This window comes from Chenopodium album, chromosome 20, assembly GCF_948465745.1.
Source record: "Chenopodium album chromosome 20, dcCheAlbu1.1, whole genome shotgun sequence".
NCBI classification, from domain to species: domain Eukaryota; kingdom Viridiplantae; phylum Streptophyta; class Magnoliopsida; order Caryophyllales; family Amaranthaceae; genus Chenopodium; species Chenopodium album.
In genome coordinates this window covers 38,661,614-38,689,171 of record NC_137853.1, presented here as the reverse complement: position 1 = coordinate 38,689,171, position 27,558 = coordinate 38,661,614, and the positions used below count along the sequence as shown (strand labels likewise).

Genomic DNA, 27,558 nt, shown 5'->3' with positions numbered 1-27,558 from the left:
CTAATATATTTAAAATAGATGAATGAATAAAAGCAAAAATTAGCAATTAATCTTAACTCTTAACTTAAGAGTACATATCTAATCTATTTAAAATAGTTGAATAAATAAAAGAAGAAAAAATTAGCAATTAATCTTAACTAAAGCATACATATGAGTTCCTTTTATTAAACTTTATTGAGCGTATAAGTATAGTGTCACCCTGAACTAAACTCATTACAGAGCCACGACGGGGGTGGCCACATGACCACATCAGAATAGCCAGGATAAGATCCAATACGACCACTATCACCACCATCAAAGTGATATACATAGATTTCATAACGAGGGTACAAATTATATCGATTTCGCCATATTAAATTGAAAAATATTATGCAATTTCCTTTACATCCAGGAAATTCTTTGGCCGAGGCAATGAAAGAGCCATCAAATGTGAGAAACAATATCTTATCATCACCTATACCTTTAAGCTTATTCCACTTCTTTTTCTTCTCGTTCAGCTTAAACACCGAAAATTCGACTGAATCTTCCTTCAACGACATATATGACTTATTCATCCACATAGAAACTACATAGAGTTCATCACATGATACGAACATAAATTTTCTGTCACACATTATTTCACTCCTAAGTGATTTCACAATTTTCGACATTTCCAACGTATGATAATCAATCGAAAGTAGCTTATGGTAGTTATCGATGACATAAACTTTGCCCTTAAAATTCACCAGGTCTATAAGCCGTCTTCCCTTTTTCTTGGACGGGTAAGTAAGCTTATGACTTTCTCCATCAATCTTTGTTACTACTAGTTCTCGAGATTCAGAATTTTCCACAAGTGTCACAAATGAATAATCATTAATAGTAGCACGATTTTCACAATTTGGATCCACAAACATTATAACCTTATGATTCGAAGGGAGGCTATCTTCGTAATGATAAGCACTACTTAAATGTTCACCATTCCTCAAAAAGGTAGGGAATCTAGCCAATTCTGACGCACGAAATCGAGACGAAGTAAGATTGGAATAGCCAAAATAAGGATAATTCTTTAGGGGACGAGTACAAAAGAGACCTTTGACATGTAGCTTACCGGAGCTACATTCATCAACAATCATTATAAACGGCGGGAGTTCGGGATTGACATTTGGCCGTAAGAGAATAACACAATTCATACACAAACTTTGATGTTTAGGAACATAATACGTATCGTTTTTTAGATGATGTGGGAAAAGAGGAGATAAAATGTTTTTCGAGGCGAGAAGTGAAAGAGGGGCTGATGCTCTCCATATCTTACAAACTCCTCGGAAGCTTAAGACGTCTGATTGTGTAGCAAGACGTTCGGCAATGGGTAATAGGAGCTCCGATGGTAATTCTGACCAATATATATGAGGTTTAGGGTTTTTGGAGTTCATGATTGATGCTTAGGGTTTATGAATTGAATAATAGATTTTCTTATGCTTTTGATTTTAGGTGGTGTTTTATTAATATAAGGGATTTTTTTGGAGCATGCATAATATAATGGAGTGCCACATAATATACCATTATTTATTTATAACCAATTAAAAGAAAGAACTAATTAGTATACGCTAACATTATTATAGGAGAATAATCAAGGATTGATTTTGACATAGTCAATTCTTATCACTAATGACTAATGAGATTTCAAAATTACATACAAATATTGAAGTATTATTTTTTTAGTTTAAAGATTTTATTAAAAATAAAATCTATTAATTAATAAAGAATTATCAATGAGATGATAATTTAAGGGTATAACGAACGAATAAGATTATTTCAAATAAAATAAAATATATCTCTTAAAATAAAATTTATCTCTTGCTAACAGGAATTTAATCTAAAAGTTATAAGATGATACTGTTAAAGATAGAGTATTATAAAATATAAATATTTTGTAATGTAAAATAGTTAGGAGAATTTATCTTTTCCTAGTTTTTTCTTCCTACGGTGTAGGAGATTGCTTTTGACTCTCCTTGATTGTAGCCTTTGGTTATGCGGCTTTACTGTGATCAGTCAAAATAATGGATCAATAAAAAGGGATTTGCATTTTATTTTCGAATGATCAAAATATTCAATCATAACTAAATCAACAAATAAGGTTTAAAATTTTAGATTTAAGTGTGGCATGATAAGAAAAAAAAAATACAATGAAAAATAACTTCAAAGTTTAAATTAATAATAAAAAAAAAAATACTAGCATTAAGATTTTTATTGAAATATCTAACGAATGCTACGAAATCAAAATTAATAAAAAGGGTTACAATATTTTTTTTTTTTTTTTAAAAAAAGGGTAATTATAACACATTTTTCCTGTAGACACTATTTCAGCAATTTGCATAAAAATACAGAGAAAGTAAAGCAGATTATTCCCACTATGAAGATATAAAAATTTATTAGTTGCAGGACATGGATGCCAATTAGCACCTACATATAAATAATGGTAAGTAAAAGGATACCTAAATCAACTTTGATTGAACTTTGGACCTGAGATACAATACCAGAACATACAAATAGGAAGGAGAAGATATCTCCATCAACACTTTGCGTATCATGACTATCATCCTCTTTAGGGAACACTTTCAAGTAAAACCAAAATGACAGAGCAATGTTTGTATAAATTAGCAATTCATGACAAAAACACGCGTAGATTAGTGTAATAAGTGTGATTTTAACATGACTTTCTAAATTTATACAATTTTCACGACTATTTTTAATGCTTATATGTAGCTTAAGGCCTATATATAACATTTTCTTATATTTAACTAATAAAATATACCATAGATATTAGAGTTGGGCATGAGCTACACCAACAATTGAATATGGGCCACTATAACCTAGCATGAAACTAACCCAATTTGAGTGAACCTACTATAAGCCCAACATAGTACAATGATGCCCCATTGGGGTTGGCATTCATGTATGAACATCATTTTCAAAATTTGATACGAACACATATGGTTAGCCGTTGACACATTAGCCCAAACACATGCTTAACTTTAATTAAGTTATTTTAAATCCTTTAACAAACAATCAATTTTTTTTTGACATGTACAAAAGAAATTAAATACATAATCAAATTAAGTTATTCCTCTTAATTGGTAGATCTCTCTTACACGCTTGTAAACCCTTTTTAAAAGAGACAATCTAACATTTGTTGAGGTTGCAGGGGATTTAAATTTGATGTATGTTAAAATAAAGGACTTTTGTGAAGAACTATCTTATATAAGTCAGTTTTTGTGAAAACTACCTTATAAAAGAATAGATGTTGTAAGAAACTACCTTATAAAACAATTAATGTTGTAAATTCTATCTTTTGTCAAATCATTGTATTAAATAAGAGATGTTTAATGATTTACAACAATTTTTTTTATAATGTAGTTTTCACATAATTTGATGTATACAAGGTAGTTTGTCACAAAATGTCTTAGAATAAATTCATAAACTCTATCAATACCAGTATACCACAATGTATTCAAAATACTTGGCTAATCTCATTATACGAGAACTCGTTGCATCCAAGCGATAGAAATAAGAGGAAAATGGCAGCTACGAATATGATCTCATGTGTTGAGTAATAGTTTCAAAACTTTAACTAACTACGCTAGTTAGCATCCATAAAACTTACTTAGGGCGTGTTCATATTCACTGAACTGAGCTGAACTGATTGGAGCTGAAGTAAATTGAACTGATTGGAGCTGAATTGAACTTAATAGAGCTGAAACGAATATTTTATGAGAGAAGGAAATTAAGAACTGAACTGATTGGAGCTGAATTAAACTAATTGGAGCTGAATTAAACTGAAATTAAGCTGAAGTGAATACGCGCCCTTAGTTACTGATTTATACTTCTACATCATATCTTGGTATCATTTATGATTCCAGAATCCAGACCCCCATGATACAAACAACATGAACGCATAAAATATTTCTTTAACTTCTTATTTTGTTTTTATTTATTTATTTATTTATTTATTATATATAACAGGAACTTCTTATTTTTTTCTGGGGTGCAAAACAACACAAATAACTGAAGAAGTGATATTTAAAAGAACTTTCGATTTAGAATAATTTTTTTAAAAAAAAATAAAAATTACAACTTAAAGTATACAGAATACCATCTTAATTGTAACATACATACCTCAACTTTTAATGAAAGCTAGCACTTTCACAGTTTCACAAACTTAGGATAAGAAAAAAAAATAGCAATTAATCTTAACTCTTGGGTTAAACATACATATAAGACCCAACCCTTTCATTAGAGGTTAAATATAATACGATAAATACCACCCTTAGGATGAACCAGAATCATTCCCGTAGAGCCACGACGGGGGTGGCCATACGACGACATCGGAATAGCCTGGATAAGATGCAATAGGACCACTATCACCACCGTCGAAGTCAAAAACATAAATTTCATAATCATTATGATGATACGACATAGTAATACATGTTATACATCCATTTTGCATCATTAACCTAAAAAATATTACGCAATTTCCTTTACATCCAGGAAAATCGTTGGTTGAGGCAACGAAGGAGCCATCATACGTGAGAAACAATATCTTATCATCACCTATACCTTTAAGCTTATCCCACTTCCTTTCCTTCTCATTCAACTTAAACACCGAAAAGTCGACCAACTCTTCCTTTTGTTTCGACCACATAGAAACTGCATAGAGTTCATCACATGATACGAACAAAAATTTCTTGTCACACATTCTTTCACTCCTAAGTGATTTTACGATTTTCGACACTTCCATCGAATGATAATCAATTGAAAGTACCCTATGGTAGTTATCGATGACATACACTTGTCCCTTAAAATTCACCAAGTCTATAAGCCTTCTTTCCATATTCTTGTACTTGTAAGTAAACTTATGTCTTTCCCCATTTCTTAACCTTTTTAGAATTAGATGTCGCGATTGAGACGCTAGTTCCACAAGTGTATAATCATTAATAGTAGCGCGATTTTCACAATTTGGATCCGCAAACAATACAACCTTACGCCTCGCATAGTAGTTTCGTGAGAGTAAAGCAACATAAGGTGTAGTACCATCCATAACATAACTTAAAGTAGGGAATCTGGCCAATTCCAACACACGAAATCGAGATAAATCCAAAGAGCGTGGAAAATCTCTAGTAAGAATATTGGTATCGTCAAAATAGGGAAAATACTTAAAGGGATGAGCATAAAAGGGACGTCTAACATATAGCTTACCGGAGGTATACTCATCAACAGTAATTATAAAAGGCGGTAGTTCGGGATTTATATTGGACCGTAGGAGAATAACACAATTCATACACACGATATTTGATTTAGGTAAATATCTATCATTGGTTTTGATTGTTGTAAAACGATGTGGGAAAAGAGGAGATAAAATGTTTTTCGAGGCGAGAAGTGAGAGAGGGGCTGATGCTCTCCATAGCTTACAAACTCGCCGGAAACTGAAGATATCAGGTTGTGTTACAAGACGTTTAGCAATGGGTAATAAGAGATCCGGTGGTAATTCTGACCAAGATATTTGTAAAGGAGGTTTAGGATTTATGGAGTTCATGACTGATGATTAGGGTTTATGAATTGAACAAGATTTTAGGTGGTGATTAGATTTTTTTTTTGGAATATATAGCGGATTGTCACATATAATACCATTATTTATAGCTAATTAAAAGAAAGAATAAAAAAATAATTAATTCAAGGTAGGATCAATGAGATGATAAATTCTATGGTGCAATGAACGAATAAGATCAATGATTTTAGATTATTTCAAATAAATAAAAATTTATCTTTTGCTAACAGGAATTTAATCCAAAAAATATAAGATGATACATACCATTGTTTTAAAATTACCATATACGAAGTATAAGCTTAGCAAAAAAAATAAAATAATAAAATAATAAAAAAAAAAATCAATCGTCACAAAATCAACAAATAATATTTAAGATTACAATTAATTTCAGGATTCATAAAAGAAATTATTTTTGTAGGTAAAAAAAAACCAATGTGATAGTTATATAAAAATAAAAAAAAAAAAAATAAAAAAAAAAAAATAAAAAAATCTGATCCAAATAACTAAATAGTAATTTTTTTGGCCGCATCTCCTCTCCTCCCCCCACTCTGCTAGGGTTTTCTAAAAGTTTGGCCGCTTAGGCCGGAAATAGTCTAATTTTTTCGGAAATTAGACAATTTTCGACCCTTTTTCCATGTTTTTCTTTGATTTTGCATTTTTGGTTTCAATAATTCCCCACTTGTGGGATTTTTGGTTTGATTTATTTTTGTGTGTGTTTATTTCCTAGATTTTAATCTATGGAATTGAATTTCAAAAAAAAAAAAAAACCAATGTGATAGTTATAAAAAAAAAAAAAAAAAAAAAAATCTGATCCAAATAACTAAATAGTAATTTTTTTGGCCGCATCTCCTCTCCTCCCCCCACTCTGCTAGGGTTTTCTAAAAGTTTGGCCGCTTAGGCCGGAAATAGTCTAATTTTTTCGGAAATTAGACAATTTCCGACCCTTTTTCCATGTTTTTCTTTGATTTTGCATTTTTGGTTTCAATAATTCCCCACTTGTGGGATTTTTGGTTTGATTTATTTTTGTGTGTGTTTATTTCCTAGATTTTAATCTATGGAATTGAATTTCAAAAAAAAAAAAAAAACCAATGTGATAGTTCATTAACAAGGACTGATGCGGGCTTGCAAGGCGTGTCAATTCGGTGGGCACGTGAAGATGGATCAAAGGGTAGGTTTCTCCATGACTACATACGCAAAGGCGAAAGCTGTTCCATAGATAGTCTCTCGTATGATATGAAAGCCTGTGGTGATATTAGCGGGGGACGCTCCCTTACGGAAATTCTATGTGGTATCTGTAGTGTTGATGAAGCAATTAGCCTTTTGAATGTCTTTGTAGATGCAGTATGGCTTTCTTATTTATGGATTTTTTCTTTTTCAAAAAAAAAAAAAAAAAAAAAATTACTAAACAGTACACACTGTGCAATGTACGACTTACATCCCGTATATGTTAAAGAGAAAACTTTGAAAGTCAAATCCTCAAATTCAACAAATACGTTGAAAAAAAAAGAGTAACGATAATGTTAGTCCCATTTACATATATCGATGTCTTTGGTCGCAAATATCTTTAATTTCATTCTAGAAAAAATTATAAAAATTAGATATTAATAAAGTACTCATCAAGACGAATAGAACTATATCTCATGTGACTATGTTTGTTTTTACATATAAAAATGAAATTTAGAAGATTCCCTCTAATTTTTTATAGTCAAAAGATTCTAAATGGTACTAACATTATGAAACGGAGGGAGTAGCTTAATAACTAACTAGAGCTGTCAATTCGGGTATTTAAGTCGGGTCTGGGTCGGGTCAAATTAGGTCTCGGGTTAAATCAAGATCAGGTTATGTCAGGTCAATCTAGCTTCAGATTAGGTTCAGGTTCAGGTTGGGTCAATTTCAGTTCAAGTTACAGCGGGTCATTCCCCTTTTCAGATATAGGTCGGGTTCAATTCGAGTTAAAATTAGATTGGGTTCAATTTCAGGTTAGTGTTGTTTTGAGTCGGGTTTGGATGGGTTAACAAGATGGTACATTCGGGTTCGAGTTAGTGTTGAGTCGGGTTCTGGTTCAAATTAAATTCTAATAAATATCGATGTGGCCAAGTTGAACTATTTAATTACGCCTTCTATAATTTGATCAAGCACAATCAAGATTTTATTAAACCTATATACGAGTAATAGAGAACAAAAGTTATATAAGCTAAACAAAAGTTATATAAGCTAAACAAAAGATTTTATTAAATCCGATTGAGGGTTTACAAAATTATACCAGTATATAAGCTGAATAAAAGATATATAAAATTTTATTAAAACTTCAATTCCATGACTCGGGTTCATGTTTTGATTGGGTCGGGTACTAGTTCAGGTTCGGATTGTTTTCGGGTTGGATTAAATCAGTTGACGGTTACTATCAGGTCGGGGGCAGGTTCGGGTTCAGGTCATAAAGTATTGGATCGAATGGGTTTTCGGTTAAGATCAGGTCAGGTTAAAGGTCACTAGTTTCACTCGATTGTCTGAGTAAAGGATAGGTTCAGATCTTTGTCCGTTAAGGTCGGGTTCTCGGTTCGGGTCAGTTTTTGACAGCTCTAGCCATAATCAACAATTTTTGAGGAAATTTTGAGATTTCGAGGCCCGGTGGCAAAAAGTGTTGAGACCCTATGGAATATATCTCGTGGTCATATAATGCCGTTTGAAACCATATATGATCATTATATGCTGTCATAAACGTACGTGGTAGGCTTGAGTTTACGAAATCAATGCAAGTTGTGAACGTGTAAAATGACCGTTTAAGGGCATATTGGATGGTTCCACCGACCCAATTGGAAGCCTGAAGGGTATTAGAATCCACGGTAAAAATCTCAGCAAATTTTTTTTTTCCAGGCAAACAAGGTCAAAAAATTACAAAATTGAATGCTACAATCCAAGCTTTTTGAGGTTTAGTGGCCCAGTAGCGAAACCCCTTGAGACCTGGGATACATCTCGGGGTCATATATTGCCATTTGAAACCATATATGATCATTATATGTTGACATAAACGTCCGTGGTAGGTTTGAGTTTACGAAATCACTTCAAGTTGTGAACGGGTAAAATGACCGTTTAAGGGCATATTGGATGGTTCCCCCAACCCAATTGGACTCGCGGAGGATATTAAGAACCATGGTAAACATCTCGGCAATTTTCTTGTCCGGGCGAAAAAAGTTCAAAAATTTACAAAATTGAAGGCGAAAAGCCTTGAGACCCTAAGGGATACATCTCAGGGTCATATAATTCCGTTTGAAATCACATATGATCATTATATGCTGTCATAAACGTCCGTGGTAGGCTTTAATTTACGAAATCACTTCAAGTTGTGAACGGGTAAAATGACCGTTTAAGGGCATGTTGGATGGTTCCACCGACCCAATTGGACTGTTGGAGGGTATTAGGGACCATGGTTAACATCTCGACAATTTTTATTTACGGGCGAAAAAAAGTCAAAAAATTACAAAATTGAAGGTTATAATCCACGATTTTTGAGGAAATTTTGAGGTTTCAGGGCACGGTGGCGAAAAGCCTTGAAACCCTAAGGGATACATCTCAGGGGTCATATAATGCCGTTTGAAACCATATATGATCATTATATTTTGTCATAAACGACCATGGTAGGCTTGAGTTTACGAAATCACTACAAATTGTGAACGGGTAAAATGAGCGTTTAAGGGCATATTGGATGGTTCCACCGACCCAATTTGACTCCCAGAGGATGTTAAGGACCATGGGAAACATCTCGGCAATTTTCTTTTCCGGGCGAAAAAAGTACAAGAACTTACAAAATTGAAGGTTGTAATCCATGCTTTTTGAGAAATGTTGAGGTTTCGGGGCCCGATGGCGAAAAGCCTTGAGACCCTAAGAAAAACATCTCGGGGTCATATAATTCCGTTTGAAACCACATATGATCAATATATGTAGTCATAAACGTCCGTGGTAGGCATGTGTTTACGAAATCACTTCAAGTTGTAAACGTGTAAAATGACCGTTTAAGGGCATATTGGATTGTTCCACTGACCCAATTGGGCTCTTGGAGGGTATTAGGGACCATGGTTAACATCTCGGCAATTTTTATTTAAGGGCGAAAAAAGTTAAAAAATTTTACAAAATTGAAGGTTATAATCCACGATTTTTGAGGAAATTTTGAGGTTTAAGGACACGGTGGCGAAAAGCCGTGAAACCATAAGGGATACATCTCGGGGTCATATAATTTCGTTTGAAACCATATACGATCATTGTATGTTGTCATAAACGACCGTGGTAGGCTTGAGTTAACGAAATCACTACAAGTTGTGAACGGGTAAAATGATCGTTTAAGAGCATATTGGATGGTTCCACCGAGCCAATTTGACTCCTGAAGGATATTAGGGACCATGGTAAACATCTCGACAATTTTTATTTCCGGTCGAAAAAAGGTCAAAAAATTACAAAATTGAAGGCTATAATCCACGCTTTTTGAGGAAATTTTGAGGTTTCGGGGCACTGTGGCGAAAAGCCTTGAAACCCTAAGGGATACATGTCGGGGTCATAAAATGCTGTTTGAAACCACATATGATCATTTTATGTTGTCATGAACGTCCGTGGTAGGCTTGAATTTACGAAATCACTTCAAGTTGTGAAAGGGTAAAATGACCGTTTAAGGGCATATTGGATTGTTTCACCGACCCAAATATACTCCCTGAGGGTATTAGGAAACATGGTAAACATCTTGGCTATGTTTAGTTATGGGCAAAAGAAGGTCAAAAAATTATAAAATTGAAGGCTATAATCCGCTCATTTTGAGGAAATTTTGAGGTTTTGGGGACCTGTAGGGAAAAGTCTTGAGACCCTAAGGGATACATCTCGGGGTCATATAATTCTATTTGAAAACACATATGATCATTATATGTTGTTATAAACGTCCGTGGTAGGCTTGATTTTATGAAATTGCTTCAAGTCGTGAACGAGTAAAATGATCGTTTAAGGGCATATTGAATGGTTCCACCGACCCTATTGTATTCCCTGAGGGTATTAGGGACCATGGTTAACATCTTGTCAATTTTTAGTTCCGGGTGAAAGAAGGTCAAAAAATTACAAAATTAAAAGTTATAATCCACGTTTTTTTTAGAAAATTTTGAGTTTAGAACCCGGTGGCGAAAAGCCTTGAAACCCTAAGGGATACATCTCGGGGTTATATAATGGAGTTGGAAACCATATATGATTATTATATGTTGTCATAAACGTCTGTGGTGGGCTTGAGTTTACGAAATCACTACAAGTTGTGAACGGGTAAAATGACCGTTTAAGGGCATATTGAATGGTTCCCCCGAGCCAATTTGACTCCTGGAGGATATTAGGGAACATGGTAAACATCTTGGAAATTTTTATTAAAGGCTATAATCCACGCTTTTTGAGGAAAATTTGAGGTTTAGGCGCCCGGTGGCGGAAAACCTTGAAACCCTAAGGGATACATCTCGGGGTCATATAATCCGTTTGAAACCATATATGATCATTATATGTTGTCATAAACGACCGTGGTAGGCTTGAGTTTACAAAATCCCTACAAGTTGTGTACGGGTCATTGGATGGTATTACCGAGCCAATTTGACTCCTGAAGGATATTAGGGACCATGTTAAACATCTCGTCAATTTTTATTTCCGGTCAAAAAAGGTCAAAAAATTACGAAATTGAAGGCTATAATCCAAGCTTTTTGAGGAATTTTGAGGTTTGGGGCCCGGTGGCGAAAAGCCTTGAGACCCTAAAGGATACGTCCCGGGTCATATAATTACGTTTGAAACCACATATGATCATTATATGTTGTCATAAACGTCCGTGGTAAGCTTGAATTTACGAAATCACTTCAAGTTGTAAATGGGTTAAATGAACGTTTAAGGGCATATTGGATGGTTTCACCGACCCAATTGGACACTTGGAGGGTATTAGGGACCATGGTTAACATCTCGGCAATTTTTATTTATGGGCGAAAAAAGGTCAAAAAATTACAAAATTAAAGGCCATAATCCACGCTTTTTGAGGAAATTTTGAGGCTTAGGTACATGGTGGCGAAAAGCCTTGAAACCCCAAAGATTATCAAAGATTATCAAAGATTATTTCTAGACAGGCAAATGCCAAATATATCCCCTGCTTAGTTTATTCTCTGAATGTTAATGAAAAGCTAAGTATATATTGACTAAGATATCTAGTATAAAGAATATGATAACTATAAAATATACTGTATTTGCTAGTATATTATATCAAAATGTGAAAGTCAAAACATACCTATACGAAGCATTCAAAAGAGCATAAACTCCAATGAACATAACCTCATTTAAGTACTTATAGCTCTTTGGCGAGGTTATTTGGTTATGTACCGATACACCATTAGTCATTCCAAATTAATAGCAATATTTTTACTATAATCATGTACTATAGTTCACTTGCTATTATTATGTACTCCGTATATTATATGTTTAAGTTTCTCAATGTACCTAATAAAAATGTTTATCTTTAATAGTCATATTTATACATAGCAGGTAAACATATGGATCTAAAGACTAAAGAGGTGTGTATTTGAAGATAGTAATCCCATGGTTATAGTCTTATACTCTTAAAGGGATAAGCTAAGGACAAGGTCAATGTAAAACGATTTTAGACTTTTTATTATTATTATTATTGTTTGAAGAAACACAAGGACGGGTGATGAAAAATGATCCTAATATCTCTTAAAATCGAAAAGGGAAACTTTAATCCACTGAGCTCTCATTTATTGAGAGAGGTCAATATATACATGATGAAAGTGATAGCCCTATAATCCTGTAGCTAGAAGAAAATATATTAAGCACAACAAAAATGTATGTATAGCTTTAAATGTATGTATAGCATAATTCGTAATTGATATTTAATTAAAAGAACTTTAAATTTAGATCAATTCCTGTCAAAAAATAGATAAATAAAAAAATTTAGATCAAATTACCACTTAAGCATAAATTGTACCACCTTAATTGGAGTAATCTCGAGTAATATATGTACCTCAGTCCAATGTATGAGTATGAGCTATTCCAAACATAACATCTAATAAAAGCTACTCCGTAACATTTTGACAGTTTCACCAACTCATCTAATCTATTTAACAAAATAGCAATTAGCCTTAAGTCTTAATTTAAGCATACATATAAGATCCTTTCATTGAAGGTGAATATCACCCTTTGGACGAACCAGCATAATCGTTCCAGAGCCACGACGGGGGCGGCCATATGACGACATCGGAGTAGCCTGGATAAGATGAAATAGGACCACTATCACCACCATCAAAGTGATAAACATAAACTTCATAAGAATCATAACGACGACGATGGTCCATATTAATATATACCTTTCGCGGTGATATCCCAAAAAATATTATGCAATTTCCTTTACATCCAGGAAAATCGTTGGTGGAGGCAACAAAGGAGCCATCAAATGTGAGAAACAATATCTTATCATCACCTATACCTTTAAGTTTATCCCACTTCTTTTCCTTCTCGTTCAGCTTAAACAATGTAAATTCGATGGACTCTTCCTTTACCTCTGACGGCAACATAGAAACTACATAGAGTTCATTACATGATACGAACAGAAATGTGTTGTTACCAATTCTTTCACTTTTTAGTGATTTTGCAATTTTAGACGGTTCCAGTGAATGATAATCAATCGAAAGTACCTTATGGTAGTTATCAATAACATAAACTTTCCCCTTAAAATTCACCAAGTCTACAAGCCTTCTTCCGTTTTTCTTGGGAGTGTAAGTAAATTTATAGTCTCTTTCCTCGTCAAACCTTGTTACTACTAGATCTCCAGATTGAGACACTTCCACAAGTGTATAATCACTAACAGTAGCGCGATTTTCACAATTTGGATCCACGAACAATACAACCTTAGGCTTTGGATAGTCGTACGGTTTTTGAAAGTAAAGTTTTAATTTTATTATAAGACTATCGCCCCTCATATAACTCAGAGTAGGGAACCTAGCCAATTCGGACACACGAAATCGAGACAAATCCAATGAAGGTGGAAAATCTCGATCTTCTGTAAGATTGGCGGCATTGCCAAAAGAAGGATAACGTGTAAGGGGACGAGCACAAAAGGGACGTCTGACACATAGCTTACCAGACCTATATTCATCAACAATCATTATAAAAGGCGGGAGTTCGGGATTGAGATTGGACCGCAAGAGAATGACACAATTCATACACACGATATAATGTTTAGGGGCATAACGCAAATCAGGCTTGATTGTAAAACGATGTGGGAAAAGAGGAGATAAAATGTTTTTCGAGGCGAGAAGTGAGAGAGGGGCTGATGCTCTCCATAGCTTACAAACTCGCCGGAAGCTTAAGATATCAGGTTGTGTTGCAAGACGTTTAGCAATGGGTAATAAGAGATCCGGTGGTAATTCTGACCAAGATATTTGCTGACTATGGTTGATGCTTTTCATTGGATGATTTAAAGGAGGTTTAGGGTTTGTGGAGTTCATGGTTGATGATTAGCTTTATTAGGGTCTATGAATTGAATCACAGATTTTCTTATACTTATGATCTTAGGTGGTGATTTATTTGTAAGGGGATTTTTTGGGAGCATATAGTGGATTGCTACATACAATAATAATAATAACACCATTATTTATGACCAATTTTTTAAAAAAAAATTAAAAATATCAACGCTGAAATTACAATTGATAATTAAAAAAATATGGAGTATATTTTTTTTATATTAAATTAAAGATTCTATTAATAGAAGAATATAGTTTATTTATTTTTCTTAAGATGATAACTTCGAAGGTATAGCCGTATAACAAATTAACAAACTAATAAGATCAAATATTTTAGATAACTTCAAATAACATAAGATTTTATCTTTGGTTTTTTTTTTTTTTTTTTCCTAGTGAAAAAAATTTATCTTTTGCTTCTTTTTGACAAAAAATAAATAATAAAAAAATAAATCTTTTCCTAACCGCACCTTAATCCAAAAAATATAAGATGACACCAATTTAGTTCATGATTACGATATTTAAGAATCGCAAAAAAATGATGGGTACTTAAGCTAAATTATCTAAAAATACTCCGTAAATAATTAGACAGTAGAATATACTTTTTCCTTTAGCAAAAAAAATTAAAGATGGATTTTTGTCTGCCAAATAGGAAATTCTTTCGGCAATTAAGAGAGAATTTCAATTTTTTACGGAAACTTCAATATTTAAACTAAAAAAATAATAATATTAGGTTTTTTTTTTTTTTTTTGAGAAGAATAATATTAGGAATTTTATTCATATATCTACCTAATGATTTGATATCTTAAATTAAATAAAAAAAGGGTTACAATTGAAGAATATAAAAGTAAATACTCAACCGCCATATAATCAAAATTGACGAATAATAGTTTATACGTAGTATTAGTTAAATTATTATTATAAAAATATTTTTTTTTAAAAAAAAAAAAATGTTTTTACTCTTTTTTTTTTTACACAAAAAATGTTTTTACTCGTAACTCTATATAAAATATTATTTTAAATTTGAATTTATTAAAAGTATAAAATATTAATAATAAAAAAATATTTTTTCGTGATTTATGAAAAAAATTTGAATTTTGTAGGTAAAAACCCAATATGATAGTAAAAAAAAATATATATATTTTTAAATAGTGATCCAAATATTACAATAACTAAATTCCCATGCATTGTATGACTTAGACCGACTCCAATGCCACATAAGCTTTCAAGCTAATTATCTTGAATCCCTGCTTGGTTTAGTCTAAATGTGAAAGTAAAAACATACATATACGAAGTAGCAAAGAGCATATACTCCGAACATAAACTCCAAAGAATATAATCTCATTTAATTAGTTATAGCTATTTCGTTCATTCGAGTTAGTCTCCATACTCTACATACGCCTCCACCATTATATTTGCGCTAACCCCCTATAATGTTTTCCCTTCATATAACCCACCAATAGAGCTAAAACATTTTTTGAGCAACGTTATTGAGCAAAAATTATCTTATTTGATTCACTTATGATTGTAGGTAAGTCAAGGTACTTCTCATGTGTTGGTAAACACACTTTTTTTAACAGGGTCAATATAAGATCAAAGTGCTAGCCCTATAATTCTGTAGCTAGAAGAAAATATATTAAGCATAACAAAAATGTATGTATAGCTTAAAATTCACATGTATTTAGTTTGTCACACACAATTTTTTATTTTTCTATCCTAAACCCCTAATAACCAAGTCTAGTTTCAACTGTTGAGAACTTAAGACTCACTCAACAACTGAATAATTTCAGTAGGACAATTTCACAAGCAAATCAATCTGTATACTGCAAATATATATACTTGCTGCATGAGCCTTTGATCAAATTCTGGCTAATAAAATAAATCACATACCAATGTGATAATAATATACTTGATGATCTAATGCAGCCCCAAATTAAAATGCCACCAAAGAAATGTCAAATTTAATCATCCATCATCAAATTAAATCCCAACAATTCAAATAAGTTGAAAACCAAACACATAAACCTTCTCATCCAAAGGCTAAGTTTTAAGCAGTAAACTTAAACTTATGAAGCAGCTTCAAAGTCTACAAGAATCTAGAAAACACTTTAACAAGTCCGCATAATCGCGATTAGTAAAAGGATGGTAACTTTTACCACTGCGCAGATTAAGTTGAAATCGAACAAGGTCATCCTGCTTCCTCAGTTCCCGGCTTGAGCTGAATTGTCGGATTGAGAAAAATAGTTCTGGTAATTGAACCCTGAAAAAAAAATCCATGCCTCAAATGTGAGAGATTGATATATCATGATCGGGAAAAAAATATACAATAAAACTAGTCAGGATTAGCTAAAATCAATTGGCAAAAGGTGTAATACCCTGCTAATTATTATTACTGGTTCAATTTCATTATTTCTCAACAACTAGTGAATGGAGTAAGGTTGATTACCTTCTTAAACAAACTCATTCTCATCAACAACTTCTTGCTTAATTTCTTGCTTGATAAAGTATGGTACTCCCTCGTCTTTATTTCTATTTCACAAACCACCATGCATAGTCTCAAAGTTAGCATTTTTAATCAACTTGTCTAATCTTTATAAGAAAACAAAGTTGCAAGTATATATATACACATAATCACATATAAAATATAAATTTCTTTGTTGTTTAAGAAAAATCTCACCCTGCGATGGCCCAGAGCCATGCTGGAAGTGGCCTCACAATGTCGAAATAGACCGGGTTAGATGATGCAAGGAAACATTCACCACTGTCGAAGTGATAAACAGCAACATCATGACGACGGGCATAGTGCTGTGTCTTGAAGATCTTATGATCAGATGACTGACCAGAATACGGGCGAAAGCTACCTCCAGGGAATACAATGCTGTTGCCTCTCCATCCAGGGAAATCCTTAGGTGAGGCAAAGAAACAGCCACTCCAATTGACAAACAGGATTCTATCATCACCTATACCTTGATGATAATCCCACCTCTCTTCCTCTTCGTTCAGCTTGAAGATCTTAAAACCTAGCCGATTCTTCCTCCACCAACGATAGACTAAAAAAAGTCCATCAGTTGCTGCAGCTAAATATTTCCTGCCTTCTGGTCCTGCACCAGCACAAACCGAGTCTTCTGCAACACTTATCGTCTTCAAAGAGTGATAATCCATGTAGCAAACCCTACCAGTACGATCCATAGCATAGATCCTACCCTTATAGCTCACTAAATCCTCGATCTTCCTCCCCTTGAATGTAACCTTGTGTTTTTCCATTGTCCCAAGTCTAGTTACAAATAGAGTAATTGAATTTGACATCTCAACAACAGAACAGTCATTGATCGAAAGGGGGGTTTCACAATAAGGATCCACAAACAGTATAGCCTTATTGTTGGTGGGACGCCTCCCATTCTTTGTTCGCATAAATGATTCGTTATCAATTAAATTCATTGTAACGAATGTACCCAATTCCAATACAATAAATTGAGATATATCTAATGCTTTTGGAAAACCTCTAGGCAGAATATCAGTAACATTATCAGAAAGAGGAAATCTGACGGCGAGTTTACCTGGAGAGCATTCTTCAACTGACAGTAGGTATGGCGGTAGTTCAGGATTGGTGGCTGATCGCAGCAGGAAAACTGAACTTGCCATCAGAACTCTGGGAGTAGACGACAATTCAGGATCAGCAGGGAATTGGATGGGTAACATTTGGGATAAGATGCTATTCATTTCCATCAGAGACAAAGGGGCTGATGCTTGCCATGATTTGCAGATACTTCGGAACTTTTGGATGTCATCACGGGTGTTAAAGCGTCCTGCGATCGAAGAAAGGAGCTCCTTTGGTAATTCAGACCAGGAGATATGGCGATCAAGGAAGGATTTTTTCACCATCGAATTCATTGCAGGATTAGGACAATAATCGCCGCAATGCTGCAGATTTTAGGGTTTAAGCAAGAAATGAGTCAATTAGGGATCCTAAGGAAGCTTTTATATGAGGTGTGCGCAAATCACTAAGAGACGCGTGTCAATCATATCCAAAGGCAAAATGGGAAAACATATCCTTGCAATACTTTCTCCGTTTCTTAATAGATGCACCATTTCAAAGTTTCAGACAACATATACATTAATTTTAACCGTGCATCAATGATATGTTAAGATAAATTGCCTATCGTGTCAAAATATCATATGTATACAGCTTATACTAATATATAGATATGGGACATTGATTGTCAAAATTAATACATAAATACGGTAAATAATCAAAAAGATGCATCTATTGAGAAATAATTGAAGCATAATTCAATAATAAATGATTAATCAATAATAAAATGAAAGATGTTGTATATAGTTTGTGCACATAGTATATCATGGGATTCATTCACTAATATCAATTTTGGAATTTGACATACAAATTATTCATCAAGATTGTATCAATTTCATCAAATTTGTATCCATAATTTTGGAATTTGACATACAAATTATTCATCATAGGATTCATCACTAAGATGGTGGAGATACTTTTTTTGGCATGGTATTGATTGATTAGGAATTTCTCCTTTGAGATCTAATATAGGAACATCTTTACATCATACTCTTAAGCTACATTCTTGTTTAAGATGTTTTAGACAGATTGATTGAACTTAATTAAAACCCTTAGCTTGAACAAATATCTTTGCAAAGTACATTTTCCATTACAGAACAACACAAGGTTGAGAAGAATGATCTCTAGGAAATTATAATTTTAGGAAAATATACATGTACATATCCAACAAAGGTTACTAACCAATTGATTTATCAATCAAGAACGGCCCATGGTTGGGTTCATAACCAAAATCATCATCTTTTCTGTCTTCACCTCCATAATCATCATCTCACATTCTTCATTACTCCTTCAAAAAAAAGCACAATGATCTAAAAGTTAGTTATTATTCTTCACAAAGTCATTTAATTTGTAAGAAACAAAGTAATGTATTCGTATTTATAAAGTTGAATGCTAAACTCACCTTGTGAACAAAGGCGACCAGCCGGTCCAGAGAGGGGGTAGCGAGCCCTACCACATCAGAATAGCCTGAATAAAAGGCTATAGGGATAAAATCACCGCCACCCCCGAAGTGTAAAACACGATGCAATTGCCTTTCCATCCAGGAAAATCCTAGGTCAAGGCACAAAACCAGCCATCAAAAAGGATGGAAAATATTCTTTAATCACTTATATCTCTATTTGTTTCTTAATTTAGATGGTTGATTCAGGGTTTATGAATTGTTTGATTAATAGGGTTTATGAGTGGTATGACTGATTCAGTGTGTATGAATTTTATGATTAATTTATAAAGGTTTATGAATTGTATAATGTATTAATTCCGCATACATAGCATTGGGAATTGGGGTTGGGTAATGATATTGGTCAGCAATAGTCGAATTCTGCTTACCAAACTTAACCCTAGTACAATATGTATATTGGATAAGCATTTAGAATACTACCTAGAATGGTATTAATTTGGGAAAGTATGGCATAATCACGTGTCAATCGGTGTAATTAATGTGTATTTTAATTTAATCTTCCTACTTTTAATTTGCTTATCCAACCCCCCCCCCCCCCCCCCGGGAACGTTTGTTAGCTTTTGCCATGTGCAAAGTATATTTCGTTAGTTCAACACTTTAACCTTAGTTGATTAAAAAAAACCTAAAATTGCTGCTCCCATTTGGGACTTGTTGTAAATAATTTTTGAGCTATAAAACTTACTTACCCAAAAAAAAAACCAAAATATTGCTGATGAGAGTATGAGACTAAATTGTTTTCAGACAATTGCAATAATTTATCATACTCAACTCAGAACTGGAAGCAGAATGAAACTTCAAGTCAACAAGATGATCATATGAATAGAATGCAATTTACCTAGGAACAGCACCAGCTACACAGCGCAGTGGCAGTAATGACAGATCAAAGGGGCTGATAGGCAGAGCACCGATCCCCAACAAAGGCACAAGTGGAAACTCCAGCAGCATACCCACACAGAGAACAGATAATAATAATAGAGCACAAGATATGTGAGAATTTATGAGCTTTTTCTGCAATTTCCAGCAATTAAAATCAGTGTTTGGGTGGCAGCAGAGTATTTCCTGTCATTCCCGGCATCTAAGGGTCAAAATGTGGAGCAGTTTAGTCGGCAGTTTTCCAGCAGAAGGGCGGCTGAAATCTACAGCCTTTGGTGGAGATTGCTGAGAACCAAAACAGAGTAAAAGATAAGTAAGGGACTTCAACTTTTCAATCATTTGAAATGAAAAATGAGCAACTGCCAGTCAATGAAAATTAACTAATTGAAGTAAAATGAAGGAAAGGGATGAGCAACTGACAGGTCTTCAGCAGCTTTGCTTGAATAGATGACACAAAAACAATGCAAGATCCTCTGTATTAACTCATCTGTCAAAACTTTGATCAAAATTTCAAGATCCTCTGATAATAATTCATCTGTCACAACTTTGATCCAGCTTATAACTATTATACAGTCCATCACATTACAGAATCCTGCACAGATCTGTATTCTACACTTAAAACTTGAATTTTAGAACTAAACTAGTCAAAATCACAGGAAGAACAAACCCAGCAGATTATCTATTCTAAATAACTACTTCCTCTTTCTAAATAGGGTTAATTGAAACTAGTAATGTCACTGATTTGAACTAAATCTGATAAGAGAAAGGACTTGCTTTCTGACACATCATGATTTTGCAACTGGAGAAGTAGAATAAAAAATTGCTATACTAAACATCAATTATCTAACAATAAGCTTGTTTTCTAAACTATATAAAAAAAGGTAGAACACAAACAAAATTTCTCACACATTTACAGTATAAAGTAATAATGCATCTTTAAGATTTATAAGCTGACATACAGATTTCTTAAAGCAGATAAAAATTTCAGCACACTACAGTAAGTAGAAAGAAGTATTTGCCATGTCTCCTTAAAAATGAGCAGAAACATTCTGCTCATGGGACAATACCGGAATATATAACTAATGGCAGTCCTGGCACACAATTTATACTGAAATATGTAGCAGATGGCATACAATGTTTGCTCTACTTCTCAATCGCCTTCTTCCTCTTCTGCTTCTTCAGAATCACCTCTGAATAAGAATTTACCACAGAACAAGCCTTCTTAGAGTCAGCATATTACATGAACTCTGTTCTTCTGATCTAGAAAAAGACAGCTATTAAGCTTAAGCATGTAGCAGCTATATGTTCAGAGCTGTTTTATATAAGTTGAGGGTATTCTCAACCCTCTGTTGCACAAACAATAATCTGCTTGACAACATGGCAGATGTGACCAGAAGACAGAGGAATATCCTGGACAAGTTTCTACAGGCCTACAATCACCATCTCCGAAGTTAAAAACAGCAATATCAAGATGGAGCTTCCATGTCTCAAAGATTTTAGAATCAAAATCTCTTATACCAGAATACTCAGGGAAACTGCCTCTACGGAATACAATGCAATTTCCTTTCCATCCTGGAAAATCCTTAGCCAAGGCAAAGAAGCACCCATCAAAGGTCACAAACAGTATCCTGTCATCACCTATACCTTCAATGCTATCCCATTTCTGCTTCTCCTGATTAAACTTAAAAACCTTAAAGGCTGCATCATGATCACCAATCTGACACCGTCTTAAAATTAAATAGAGTTCTCCAGATGATACAGCAAAACGCTTCTTGTAATTGCTTCTAGATCCACCAGGCAATGGATTTTCACAAACACTCGACATCTTTAACGATTGATAATCCATTGAACAGACTCTACCTTCATAATCAACTGCATAAACCCTTCCATTAAAACTCACCAAATCATCAAATTCCCTCCCCTTGAAATACACTTGCTGTGTTTCACCATCTTTAAGCCTTGTAACAGATAAATAATCTACCTGATCATACAACTCTATGACAGTACAATCATCAATGGTTGGACAAGTTTCACAATTTGGATCCACAAACAAAACCACCTTATTATCGTATACAGTTAATCTCTTCTCAGAGAACATATCTTCAGGCCTATCCAACCTTCTAAGAGTATAAAATCTACCTAATTCCTGAAAATCAGACCAACCAAAACTATTTGGGGAACCAATAGGCAGCACTCTAGTAACAACTCGAGAAAGGGGTGCTCTGACATAGAGCTTACCAGCGTTAAGCTCCTCCACGGAGATCAACAACGATTGGTGCTTACAATCCACAGATGATTGCAGAAGAAAAACAGAATTTACCACTAAAACTGAAGAATGGCTCATACCTCTGTACGGAAAGAGAGGAGACAGAAAGTTTCTAGAGGTGAGCATAGATAAAGGGACAGAACTCCTCCATGTCTGACAGACTGTCCGGATCTGCATAATGTCTGTTCTTGTGTCGAGCCGCTCTGCAATAGATAGTACCAGCTCCGGCGGCAATGCAGACCATGTTTCACGGTCCATAATCAGAGATTTGAGATATATTTTTTTTGGGATTGAAAGTTTATAGAGGTCTTGAATAAGTAGCAAAACCTGAAGTTTGTTGTTGTATTTGTCAATTTGAGGATGGTGGTTGGGACTCCTTTATGAAAGTATCAATCTAAATTATTAAACTAACTACTAACGTGCAAGTTGCTTTAAACAATTATGCAACATGAGAAAATTTTTTGTTAATGAACGGTCTAGATGTGATTGTGTGAACTTTAAGAGTAGGTGCTGGGTCATTATCAAATCCAACGTGTTATGTGGTGATGCATGTGCAAACTATGCCAACAGAGGTAATTAATCACTTTGTCAGTTTGTCAACTTTTGACAGAAAATTAGACCATCATGTTTCTATTGATAGAAAAAGTAAATGAAGATAATTTTAAGGCTAAGCATTTTGATGATTAATAATTAAATTTGTATGATGGCATCTAGTCATCTAAACAGCTTTACACGGATTATTTGTTAATTTTCACACTCAACATCATCTACAATAACACTCCAAAGAGCTTTCAGTAAGATCTATACTCCAAATAATTATTCATACCCTACATTCACGGGGCTCTTGGTAAACTCTAATATGTGTCCGTCTCTAAAAAATTTATATCTTTTATTCCGCGACTAGTCTCACAATAAATTAGTGTGAGACAGTCTCACCCAAGACATACTCATTCCACCCAATAGTATGCATGAATTTTGAACACCCCTCTAAGATTTAATCTTTAAAAATACATTTCAAACTAATTCCACTAAAGAAAAGTAGACATATCCTATGCCTGAAAGTTAAAAATATAGAATAAAGTACACAATGATCAATTCAAAGCCAAAAAAATTAAAAAAAGTCATCAGGTTCAGTAATAAACAATTACATGCATATTCTCAAACAGAGGTTGTCCAATCCTGCAACTACAAAGTTTGAACAAAAACTGCTATCCTTAAACATCAAGAATACAGAAACATTCTCATCGTTTGACATAATAAACAAGTATCTAGCTAAACATACTGAGCTTGTAGACATTAGATACTTCTGAAAGATGCTTTTTCTTCAACCAATTAACTTAACAAAGGGAAACCTTGTTCATAACAACTCCAGACCACCAGACAAAATCCCATATACAAAAACATCTTATAGCAAAAATAATTTGTCAATTTCGTCCATGCACCATTGCTGTACTGCAAAGTCTAGAGTATATCAGGCTTTCTGTAAGAATGACTTATGTATAACATAGCAGAATGCCCAGAATTCTAACAATAATTTAGAGAGATTTTTCATGCCAAGCGTAAAATAGAAAGCCTGGTTTACATTCTAAGCTGCAATGTTATTCCTGTTAATTATGCATGTATTTAATTGATTCAAAGCAACGGAAACTGACTAAAAGGGGAGAGGAAAATAAAACTAACAAACAAACAAACAAGCAAACAAAAAAAAACACTTGTACATAATGATCTATACACAAAAAGGTGAACCAAGACCAGTAGTGTATTAAACAATAGGTTTTGTCCAGCAGTTATCATATTCTGCAAGTACAAGTATCAAATTATAAATTACTCCTTTCATTAGTATAAACTGATGATGCATCTTACAAGTATAAAATACAGCCGATACTCTGTATAATTTATTTGGCAGTGATACTCCGTATATGCTTCAAAATCCTGATTCTTAAACACTACTGAATTTCTTAAACCAAGAAAAATATACAACCACTTTCATTATTTCTATCCCATAACATGAACAATCCAATAAGCTGAAACATTCTCATTGTTTGACAAATTTATCATGCATCTCATAGTGTAGCTGATATACTGAGATTGTAGATCCTGACTCTTAAAATATGCCAAAGAACCCAACAAAGAAACACGTTATCTACTCAGAGAACCTACACAGCAAAAAGAAGCATTCTAGTTATCTATATACATACATCCTAGTTATCTATGTATTCAAAGCACCTACACAACAAAAGGAGCATCCTAGCTATCTATATACGAAGTATATACATCCTAGTTATATACTTAAATGACTGTATATGACAGATTGACAGATAAGTTATACCATGAATGACTGTCAAGCTCCCAAAAAGTAGAAGTATAAAGTGTGCAATGAGAATCACAGATAAACTCTGAAATTAGAAAGGAAAACACAAAATGTGATACAATCACTTGCTCACATATAGAAAGGAAAAGTTATGCAAAAGATCAGGACAATAATCTCGAATAAAGAAGAATCATTTCAACCAGAAGACAATAAAGCAAAGGTTGACTGATTGTACCATAAAAAATAAATCCCATAAGGCCATAATGGTTAGTTTAGTTCACAACACCCAAAAACAAAACAAATAGGAGCCAGCAGATTTCTGCATCACTTGTACGTAGCAAGTACTTTCTGCCTGAAGCTCAAAATGCTAAATAATATCTTCTATCATCAACATTAATATTCCACAACTAAATAGTCACTAGTTAGAACTTAGAAGTACTAACTGCCAGTTACAGGACATACATACTAACTCATTACCTTAGTACAAAGGTACCTGACATTGAGTTTACAACCACCAGAGTTGGACTTAGGACCTAAGACACTAAAGCAAGATAGACATATGTTCCTCAAAGTGCAACGAACTTAAATAAAACTGAAGCAAGGAATTAGTAGCTGGAGCAGAAGCTTTTGTGTTTTTGCATGGCTATCTTGAACAAAATAAGAGGCTTTTAGCTTAGAAGAAGGAAAATTCCAGTTGCCGATTAATGCATATTGGCCATGCAGCTATATATAGTATGAATGCTTTATTACCTCCCATGGACAATCGTCATGTCTGTGCCTCATGCAAAGGGAAAGGAGCATGTTGAAGTCTACAAGGGGCTCATTTTTTGACCTGCTTGTATCCAGCTAGGATTCTGATAATAGAAGAGGCAGCCAGTTAACATATCAAAAAGAGCACAATGGAAAATAATGTTTGAACAATAAGCAGACAGCATGCAAGCCAAAAGCAATGCATACCATTTTCTAGACAAAATTTACAAGTAACATGTTTGACTATGTATTGCAGGACAGGGTGGAGAATTCTTTTACCTATCTTTAGAGAGCAAACGTAATCTAGCCCAAGACGGAGGTGGCCAAAAGTAAACTGACAAGCCCGAGTAAGATAATAAAAGACAATCCCTAAAGATACCCCCATCCAAATAGGCCACAGCAATCTCAGGGCGCCTGTATTCTCTCTGAAACAATATATCATCGAGATAATACCATTCAGCATTATAGGCATCGAAACGGTCCTTAGGGAACACAATGCAATTCCCTCGAAACCCAGGCAAGCTTTCAGCATCAACAAAGAAGCAATTATCAAAGGTCATTAATAGTATCTTGTCTCCCAAACTATCAACCTTATCCCACACACGCAGCTCAAAATCAAGCTTATACACCTCGAAATATTCATCAAATGACCCTTGAATCATATACAGATCCCCAAACGATTCAACCAAAAGCTTAAGCTTAGTACTGAACGAATTAAAAACCATAGAATATGTGCAAGATATAACCATTTTCACGCTTGATCCACAACCATCAATAAGATAAGCAATTCCTCCTCCATCAATAGCACAAACCTGCCCCTTTAAATTTACAATGTCACAAAAATTAAACTTATCATTTAATCCAGAACTTAAACTCCTTAATTCTCCACTTTCTAGTTCAAAAAGAATCAAATTCCCAAAATTAGTAAGTGCAAATACAACATCAACATGATTATTAACAGTCATTGCACCACAATCAGAGAGTAAAACCACTTTAATAGCATCACCACGAAACCCATAATAATCAAACACCTTTTCACCGCCATAATCAAAACAGAGCTTAAGTCCTTGACCCAAAACCGAAACCCGACAATTCAACAAATCCAATTTTTCTGGGAAACTTAAGGGTATATCATTAATGGTGGTTTTAGTGAGGGGAAAACGGGGACGAAGCTTACCTGGGTTTAGCTCCTCAACAGAGATTAACCATGGATTCGCCATTGATGAGGTCTGATCAAGAGGTTGAAGGAGAACAGTGGCAGTTCTTACTAGCAAAATTGGGGAATTTGATTGCTTGAAAATGGTGGAGTGAGATGGGATTTGAAGGGGTAATTTGGAATCCAAAAGGTGACCGGAAAAAGGGGTTGAAGATCGCCATTGTTTGCAAACTGCCCGGAATTTGAGGTGATCATATCTGGATTTCAAGTGACTGGAAATTTCTGATAGTAATTCTGGGGGAAGATTCGCCCAATCTATTAAACAATGTTGCATTTTTTGAATATTTTTGTAGAATTTTGGTTGTTTAGATGTGGAACAAAGAATTTAATTTAATTTCTGGGATTTTGTTGTTGTAATTTGTAATTTGATTGTGGAGTAATTTTTAGGGTTTATCGTTGTATTTAGTTTATACTTGTATAATTTATAGGAAGTTTATATACTTCATAAACAACTAACTAATTAACTAATTACTAAATTAAACAAAACTTATAATAATTGTGATTATAATTATTTTTGTTTTTTTTATTTTTTTTTTGTCAAAAAAAAAAACAAAAATAATTATAATCACAATTATTATAAGTTTATCTTTGTTAATTCTTGAAACACTTTTTCATCAAAAGGGCGATTTGTTAGAAATTTATTATTCGGAGATGTCTTACGACTTTTATTTATGGAAATTTTGCAAAAAACCACCTTTTATAAGTAATTTTTTTGCAAGAATCCACCTTATAAATTTTTTTTTTGCAATGACACACCTTAATCAAATTTTTTTGTTGCAAATCAATACCTTTATGTCGGAAAATGAGGTTTGACCCCATTTTCCGACGTTGACTACCCCAATCTACCCACGAAATCACCTCTCTCTCCCCAGCCCCACCCACGAAACCACCTCCCTCCCAAGCCCCACCCACAAAACCACCCTTTTGTGGCGTTGACCACCACAAACACACCCCCTCTTACGGCATTGACCACCCTAAACACACC

General features: G+C 34.0%; 6 protein-coding genes across 6 annotated transcripts; all 6 read right to left on the bottom strand.

Moving 5' to 3' along the window:
- Window positions 1–194: 194 nt before the first annotated feature.
- Window positions 195–1,409, bottom strand: LOC145597200 (F-box protein At2g17036-like). The gene has a single exon (XM_081653353.1). The coding sequence runs from the start codon at window positions 1,407–1,409 to the stop codon at window positions 195–197; it is 1,215 nt and encodes a 404-aa protein (XP_081509479.1).
- A 2,894-nt stretch (window positions 1,410–4,303) lies between these two features.
- On the bottom strand, window positions 4,304–5,569 carry LOC145597199 (F-box protein SKIP23-like). Its single transcript, XM_081653352.1, has one exon. It carries the CDS (start codon window positions 5,567–5,569, stop codon window positions 4,304–4,306), a length of 1,266 nt encoding a protein of 421 aa, XP_081509478.1.
- A 7,211-nt stretch (window positions 5,570–12,780) lies between these two features.
- Window positions 12,781–14,094, bottom strand: LOC145597198 (F-box protein At2g17036-like). The gene has a single exon (XM_081653350.1). It carries the CDS (start codon window positions 14,092–14,094, stop codon window positions 12,781–12,783), a length of 1,314 nt encoding a protein of 437 aa, XP_081509476.1.
- A 1,907-nt stretch (window positions 14,095–16,001) lies between these two features.
- On the bottom strand, window positions 16,002–19,242 carry LOC145599307 (F-box protein SKIP23-like). The gene is made up of 5 exons (XM_081655706.1): window positions 19,101–19,242; window positions 18,881–18,986; window positions 16,784–18,027; window positions 16,553–16,635; window positions 16,002–16,366 (listed from the first exon to the last, which is right to left on the bottom strand). Exons 3-4 carry the CDS (start codon window positions 17,995–17,997, stop codon window positions 16,557–16,559), a joined length of 1,293 nt encoding a protein of 430 aa, XP_081511832.1. The 5' UTR covers window positions 17,998–18,027; window positions 18,881–18,986; window positions 19,101–19,242; the 3' UTR covers window positions 16,002–16,366; window positions 16,553–16,556.
- Window positions 19,243–21,173: 1,931 nt separating this feature from the next.
- LOC145597197 (F-box protein SKIP23-like) lies at window positions 21,174–22,554 on the bottom strand. Its single transcript, XM_081653349.1, has 2 exons — window positions 21,471–22,554; window positions 21,174–21,220 (listed from the first exon to the last, which is right to left on the bottom strand). The coding sequence occupies exons 1-2, from the start codon at window positions 22,552–22,554 to the stop codon at window positions 21,174–21,176; spliced, it is 1,131 nt and encodes a 376-aa protein (XP_081509475.1).
- A 2,078-nt stretch (window positions 22,555–24,632) lies between these two features.
- LOC145599310 (F-box protein At2g26160-like) lies at window positions 24,633–26,935 on the bottom strand. The gene is made up of 2 exons (XM_081655709.1): window positions 25,637–26,935; window positions 24,633–25,461 (listed from the first exon to the last, which is right to left on the bottom strand). The coding sequence occupies exons 1-2, from the start codon at window positions 26,845–26,847 to the stop codon at window positions 25,428–25,430; spliced, it is 1,245 nt and encodes a 414-aa protein (XP_081511835.1). The 5' UTR covers window positions 26,848–26,935; the 3' UTR covers window positions 24,633–25,427.
- Between the last annotated feature and the right edge of the window lie 623 nt (window positions 26,936–27,558).